Genomic DNA, 7,586 nt, shown 5'->3' with positions numbered 1-7,586 from the left:
GATCACGCGAAATCGTCAACAATCAAATCCAGCTAACTTACTTAGCGAGGTACGAAGAACGGACCCCTGGTCTTAAAAGCAATGATCTATCTTGCAGGTGTATGTGCTGAAAAGACCACACGTGGATGAGTTTCTTCAAAAGATGGGAGAACTATTTGAATGTGTGCTCTTCACAGCCAGTCTTGCCAAGGTATGTTCAAATGTGGACATTTTTTCTGTTTTGACGTGTGTTTTGGTTACAAGCCAGTGGTACCTGTGGAACTGTGAACATCGTTAATTTTCTGCTTTCTGAATTTTACATCTCCGTTATTATGCTCTGCATCTGTCACTCCATCATGTTAGCCAGTAATGCATGGGTAAGTGTAATGAATGAGGCAAAAGAAACTGTGCTGTGGGAATAATTCCTCTCTAGAAACAGATATTCCTTAAAAGCTAGAATGCGCTTTTCTGTGTTATGGCATAGTGGCACCTTCCCTGTTAATCAAGTGCTGTTATGAGGGACACCATGCTTTGCTTCCTTTTGGAAACCTAGTGTAGCGTTTAGCTTTTGTGAGTTGTTTTTGTTTCTAGTTGAAACATGTGATCATAAAGATGTGATGTATATCGTCCCAACATTCACAAGTCATATTAGTCTTATTATATTCCTTGTTTTAAAAACCGTTTGCTTCTCCTCTGTTTGTTTTGCTTGGACAGTATGCAGACCCTGTGGCAGACCTGCTAGACCAGTGGGGCGTGTTTCAAGCGCGGCTCTTCAGAGAATCCTGTGTTTTTCACCGAGGCAACTACGTCAAAGATCTCAGCCGGCTGGGGCGAGAACTCCACAATGTTATCATTGTTGATAATTCACCTGCTTCTTATATTTTCCATCCAGAAAATGCTGTGAGTTCCCAATCCTCCAATATATTTGTTACATTCAGCACTGCGTCTGTTAGACTCTGAATTTTTCTTGCTACAAAGTAGCCTTCTGTTGCATGCTGAATATGATGATGGAAAACAACAGAAGTTAGAAAGAGGAGGGAAAAAAGCTGCTCAGCTGCTCTTTGCTGCAGAAGCTGAGTTGCTCTGGGGTTCTTGAAAATATCCCAGCAGTGATCTTTTGGATTTAAATAAGCCTCATACTTGTACAGGACATAGTTTTTTCTTTTTTTTTTTCTCTTTAGAATCTCGTGTAATTTTAGCAGTGTGCTTTGAAACGTCACCTGGCTGGAATAATCCTCTCTTTTGTCAAACATCTGCAGTTAGTATTTTGGTGTAGCCTCAGGCATTCACAGTGCCGCCTATTAAATGTCATTTGTGTCTTTGTCTGTCCAACACCTTTTGCTCTCATGCTGCTTCACATCATCACACTCACACCTCTGGTTTTCACTGTCTCTGGTGATCCTGGCCATTCTTACACCAGATACATTTCACTGAGCCAGACGTGACAGTCTTAAGCCTTTTGGTTTTATTTTCTTCCCGAAGCCCTTCCATAGAGTGTGACATTATGCAAAATACCTGTATCTGTAGGTATTTCACTGCCTGTGGCATCATTTTAGGAGGATGGCCTCTGCAGCCTTTCTTCTGATTTCTGCAGCAGCTGTGTTTTGGACTCATGCTGAGTTGGTCACTGATCTTCCACACCATTTTCTAGCTTTGTCTCACCATCACATTTCCCCTGGCTGTGAGGCAGGGCAGACACTAAGAAAGTTCTTGTGCTCATAGATCATTTTATAACAATGTTCATACTTTGTTTTTGTTTTGTTTTTTATTATACAACTTAGTTTTGTGTTTCTGACTTGTGTGTCAGTGATTAGTTTCTGTTTTAAAGTACTTGCTTCTCGTCTTTAAAATAATCATGTTATTGAGCGGTTACATAATTTCTTTGGTTTCTTGTGGTATTTATCAATCAGGATCAGAATAATTTATTAAGAGCACTAGAATTCATTTTCTCCAGTAGTGTACTTTTCCTAATTTGCTTAACGTGTCTGCATTTTTATGCTGTAATTGTCATTCAGCTGTACATCTTAAGGCTAACTTTCAGTGGTTTGTGCCTCTCCTCAGGTCCCAGTTCAGTCCTGGTTTGACGATATGAATGACACAGAACTCCTGGACCTGCTGCCTTTCTTTGAGGGACTCAGCAAAGAAGAAGAGGTTTACGGAGTCCTGCAGAATCTAAGGAGCAGGTAGCAGGACAGCCCACACTACCGCCTGTGCCCACCAGTCTCCTGTATTGATCTCTGTTCCTTTCTACGACCGTATCTCTCAGACTTGGGCAGATCCTCCCACACTAAGGGGACGCCTTGGAGTCTCACTGTGGAAAACATCATAACCCTGTCTCTGATCTCATCTCCTGGCGACCGGCTGCCTTCTGAGTGCCATCAGAAAAACAAAAACATTCAAAATCCCAGGAGCACTGTGTCTCACAAAAATAATAAAAACCACACCAGAAAGTATGTAGAGTGTCCTAAGCTGATAATATCGGGGACAAAATACTAAGAGGAACGAACTTTAATCTTTATTTTCTTTTTTTTCTTTTTTTTTTAATCTTTATTTTCAAATCAACCAAGTTTTACTATTTGGTGAAGTGCTTATTTTAAACGCAAGGAAAAAAAACAAAACAAAAAAAACGACAACAAAAACAACTTTTTGTCTGAGACTTCTTTTGTGGTACCACACAAAAGTCTGAAAAGATTTTGTCCTCATATTGTTGCTATGCAGGCAATTTCTGGTAGTAGAAAGGACTGTGATTCTCTTTTCATACTTAATGAAGTGCCTTGTGTGACTGTTGTTTATATGGGGAGATATTTTCTACATGGCATATTTCCAGAGTACTCTGGTCTTTTCACATACAGATATGCTTTAAAGTGGACACACAAATATCTTTATATGAAAGTTTGAATTCACTATTTTGTTTTTTTTGGTCATCAAACGCTGGGCAGTTGTCTCATAGTGTTCTTCTGTTTTCCCAGTAAGCTTGTGCCATTATATAGATGTGACTTTGTTTCTTTCAGCTTTCATTATAAGTAGAAATGGTTGATTTTGTTTTAGGAAACGGAGGATGTATGCAGTTGTGACATTCACGCCCCACCTGCAGCAAGTCCAGTAGTTCTTTGCGCTTGATAATTTCATCTGAAAGCTCGGCTAAAGATGTGCCATTTCCTTGTTTGTTTGTTTGTTTTTTTAATAATTTGCCAAATAAGGAACTTTTCTTTCTTTTCTTTGTTTTTTTTAAACAGGCTTCATATCCGTACCAGGGTTGAGCTACAACTGTTAGTCTATTAGTTGTAAGAATAACATGATAGGTTTTATTATTTTGACAAATAGATGTCAAATTTGTTTGTTTTAATATTACAAGATCAGATGGCTAGCTTTTAATCACTTAAAAAAAAAAACCCTTTTGTGTGTGTGCATGCACACAAGTGGTGCAGCTTCACCCTTAGAGGGCAGAACTTCCTCTGAAATTGTACACATTTGCAAAGGTGTTCTTTAGTGTTTTTAAACTGGTCCAGGATCTTACAGCAAATAGGTCGAGTGCCATGTTTTCAGTTTTTCCATGTCATCAGTGTCTTTACAGAATAGGGTTGAGTGTCAGAGTCTGGACAGTGTTTAAATCACACCATTCCCCTGATGTACAGTGGTGGCCTGCCCTTGTCCAGCCCTTGTAATTAAAAAAAAAAAAAAAAAAAAGTCTAATGGAAATGCCACCTGTGGCGTTTATTTTCCCAGACTCCTTTTTTCCCCTTCCTTTTTTAAACTGCTCTTCACCTCAGTGCCTACATAAGAGAGGAGCCCAGCAAACCGAATGCTGCAACATTAGCTTCCATGGCAATAACCGCTTTTATTTTGGAGGGGGAGGGTGGTTTGGGCACTTGGGTTAGAGCACTTGAATAAATTAACCAGTGAGGGTTTGTTAAAGTAAGACCACTGTAACATTCTCTGTCCACATGAGTGGATCCAGAAACCGGACATCCATATAATATTTAGATCTACTAGTTTGTTTTTTGGTCTGGTGACATGTAAGTGTTGCAGTGCTGAAACAACTTGAATTTTGATTGGTTTATCTCAGAAAAGGTAGACAATTGTGGTTACCTGTGTCTCTATAGTAAGAAACCCCTGTTGTGGAGCAAAAGGACGCCTTCCAAGCCTGCAGATGGGTGCTCAGTCTGGGCCCATCCAGACAGCCCCCTCCTCCAAAAACAATGTTTGGGTCCAGCTCTAAATGAAACACTACTGGGGCACTGCATCAGGACTGTGAACAACCTCATCATGGCATTAATGCCTTACTGCCTGTGGAGGCACAAAGCAATGTTTCTTCATTATTTCCAAGGTTACACCTCCCTGTTTTAGCATCATCTCTAGTATTTTCTTATGGAGTGCGAAAAGTGATCAGCCATATATGTAGAGCATATTTGGCTCTGGTGGGTTGTGTAACAGTAAAATGGAGGATGTGAAAAGCTCTATGGTGCCATCTAGGGATTGTTTGCCTCCAACAAACCTTTACTGCTTGGTTTGTGGGTTTATATTTAAGAGACACTAATAATTTCCAACTTTACGCCCCCAGTTAAAAGGCTGCTGCTCCTTCAGACATTTTCATTCTCTTCGCATAAGCATTTGTGTTGCGAGTGTGCAGCTCACGATGGTTTCAGTGCAATGTTTTTGTTTTTAAATAAGGAGCGTTTGGTCTTCTCAACCTCTCAATGATGACCTTTCTCTGAAAATGTTGTTTGTATCATTGTGATATATTTTTCTACCTACATGTTGTCAGTATTTGGGTTTGAAAAGTTGCATATTACCCATTATATCCAGCTTTTTGTTCCTATATCCTTTCAGATCGGTATTTTCCTGCTCTCTTGCCTTTGGTAAGAAAAATAAGTCAGGTCTCGTCCCACCTATCGGGACGATTGTGAGCGTGTGTGTGTGTATGTTCGTTCATGTGTGCTGCCTTTCACTTTTCCTTTTGTCACTTCACTCATAATCACATTCTTCATTTTGTATTAAGTTAACACCAAAGTTCTAAAACACTTGAGTTTTTTTTTTGTTTTTTTTTATCAATTTCCTCACTTTTTCTTTTCCTACTTTGGCAGCATGTCATTCTGAGCATCACCTTCTCCCCCTTTATTTTCTTTAATAAATGGCTTCATTGAAACAATTGTCATGTCTTTTTTTTCCTTTCTTTTCTTCCTCTGCCCCCTGTCACACATCTGATGTGGTTCATGAATTAAGGCCAAAGATCCTCACTTCAGTCTGGCGTGACTGCGTTTTCCACCATCTCTGTACCTCATATGGTATGTTTACTGCAAGTTGAGAATGTCACCGTTTTCTGTCTTTTACAGTCGACCTGATTTATTTTTACCGTTCCTTTCAGACATGTCACAATAAAAGCACATTTTTGGAGGATTGTTGCCTGTCTTCTGTCATCAGACTAACACCATCTGTTTCTGTTTTGTCTTAGTGAGCTGGCAGCGGTGGGTTCATGTTTTCTTATAACAAGCTGAAAGATGGTAACGGTGTGATTAACCTTTGGGCTCTGCTAACCTTGTTTAGGTACTACATGGTTAACTCAGTTTGTTTGGTGGTGTACGGTGGATATTTAGAGCTTTGACTAACATAACTGTCAGTCTAGCAACAACCAAACGCTCTTGTGAAGCTGATGACGGTGGAAAGGATAGCCGTCTGTTGGAAGAAGTCCTGCGATGCGTTTTTGTACAAACTATTTTTGAGCAACTTTACACAATTAAGATGTAAAATAACTCCTAAAGGTTTTCATTCAACAGGAGCTCTCCGTTTGTGTGCATCGTTGCTGTGACTGTTTACATAGGGTGTATCCAAAGTTCACAAGGTAGTTTCCTTCTAGGGAAAGGCAGATGTGGCTCACTGCAAACTGGTTTCTAGTATTGTTTGCATAAAATTAAATAGTTCATGAAGATGTTTCAGCCGGAGACTGGTATATACAGGTATCGTCGCTGTCACAGAGTTGGGAGATTGGGGAGGTTTATAAGGACTATAATGCTGCATCATTCATTGTGGCTCCACTGGATGAGGACTGTTAAGTCATAGATGAATACAGTGCTTGATGATGATTGTGTTTAACATTTTTATGTGTTCATATTGATTTACAAAAAGAGGCAAAGTCAAGATGTTACATGAGAAATGATCATAATGGATGACTAAAATTACTGATGAAAACAGACTATAGCTTTCACATTGGCCTGTGTGTCTCTAAAAGTCAAAATTGTCATTTAGATGAAAAGGTTTTAAAAAAAAAGGAAAAAAAAAAGACATTGAACAGACTTAAAAATAAGGGACAAGCAGTTTAAAAAGTTCCATCCTAATGCAAACTGAAGTTGGTATGTAGTGAGTGCTGCTTGTACGAATTAACCCAATTTGTAAAAGTGAAGTGTCATATATACATGGAGTGTTATAAAGTCTAGGGAGCCCTAGAGCGTGTGCATGTGTACCCACCTCCCAATACAACCAACATTCAGCTGCAAATCAGAATCTCTAGGCTGAAGAGAGAAAAGTCGCAATTCGACTTTGATTAGAATTAAAGCAATAAGTTAATCATGAGCTAAAACTGTGAAGCCAAAATGAAAGATAAAAATTTAAAACATGGCTGTAGAAAGGAGGTCCTAGAGTTGGAGACTTCTTATTCGGCATCCAGGACCATAATGTGTACAAAAAGTCCGGCTGAGGGGAGTAGGTCTCCGTTCTTATTGAACAGCGGCACGTGTCTGTATCCTGTGTGGGAGCACAAAGGGGCTGCGGTCAGTGATGGCACAGGACAACATGAAGTGCTCCTTGTGGAGCGGATGAATTGGGTTCTCTATGTCACACCACAGAGAAGGGACACTTCCCCATCTCTGTTTTCACACTTCATAAATGAATAACTGACTATCAGTGGTTTCACATCACTGGATTATAGTAAGGAGAAAAAAAAGGACTTGACAAATACAGCAAAACTCACCCATTTTCAAGCTGTTGAAGGGAAGCGTGTACTGCCCGACAAAGTCATTATCAGTACTGGAGTCATAGTCTTCGATGCTGAAGCGGACCAATGCTAGTTCCGGCACATACACGTCAAACTGGAAGTTCTCATTCCAGGAAGGGTTAAAGCCTTCAAAACAGAAAATTTTGTATTGTCTTGATTCATCGCGGACACATTAAAATAAAACAAAGGACGTGAACGTGAGGTACCGTTGTTATCAAAAGGTTTGGTCTCTTTCTCTGCGACATCAGCTGGCACTCCATAGATTTCCACTTTAACCAGCGGGTCTACTATGGAGGACTTCTTCTGGTTCACTTTGGGAAGCTGCTGAGCTGATATGACCTATTGGCAGGTGAAGAATGATCTCAACTTTAAACGGGACTCAAAGGAAATCAAATAACTCCATTGTGTGTCTGCACAATGAAGACCTCACCATGACATGCAGGGTCTTGTGCTTCAGCCAGTCTCCTCGGGTCAGGGTGATGGGGTCAAACTCTGTGGCTACGTCCCTCATGAAGGCTGGTTTCAGGATGTAGCCGCTTTTGCCATTAACCAGGAATCTGCCCTGGTTCATATCCATGTCTGTACAGGGAGTCTGGAAGTTTAAGGCCACTTAAAAAAA

The 7,586-nt window shown here is 40.2% G+C and overlaps 1 protein-coding gene and 1 pseudogene across 1 annotated transcript in view; one reads left to right on the top strand and one right to left on the bottom strand.

Moving 5' to 3' along the window:
* The window catches only part of LOC102211598 (CTD small phosphatase-like protein), a 23,005-nt pseudogene extending 17,880 nt beyond the window's left edge, over positions 1–5,125 (top strand).
* A 939-nt stretch (positions 5,126–6,064) lies between these two features.
* The window catches only part of LOC102209860 (1-phosphatidylinositol 4,5-bisphosphate phosphodiesterase delta-1-like), a 7,723-nt gene continuing 6,201 nt past the window's right edge, over positions 6,065–7,586 (bottom strand). The window contains exons 9-12 of the mRNA XM_013912685.1: positions 7,398–7,576; positions 7,174–7,306; positions 6,944–7,093; positions 6,065–6,717 (exon numbers count right to left, since the gene is read on the bottom strand). Coding sequence (XP_013768139.1) covers positions 6,626–6,717; positions 6,944–7,093; positions 7,174–7,306; positions 7,398–7,576 — 554 coding nt within the window. The 3' untranslated portion in view covers positions 6,065–6,625. The remainder of the gene's footprint in view (positions 6,718–6,943; positions 7,094–7,173; positions 7,307–7,397; positions 7,577–7,586) is intronic.

Source organism: Pundamilia nyererei, unplaced genomic scaffold (assembly GCF_000239375.1).
Source record: "Pundamilia nyererei isolate P.nyererei 1_Seehausen unplaced genomic scaffold, PunNye1.0 scaffold00098, whole genome shotgun sequence".
Classification (NCBI taxonomy): domain Eukaryota; kingdom Metazoa; phylum Chordata; class Actinopteri; order Cichliformes; family Cichlidae; genus Pundamilia; species Pundamilia nyererei.
Note: the sequence above shows the minus strand (reverse complement) of the source record. Positions and strands in the feature narration are given on the sequence as shown.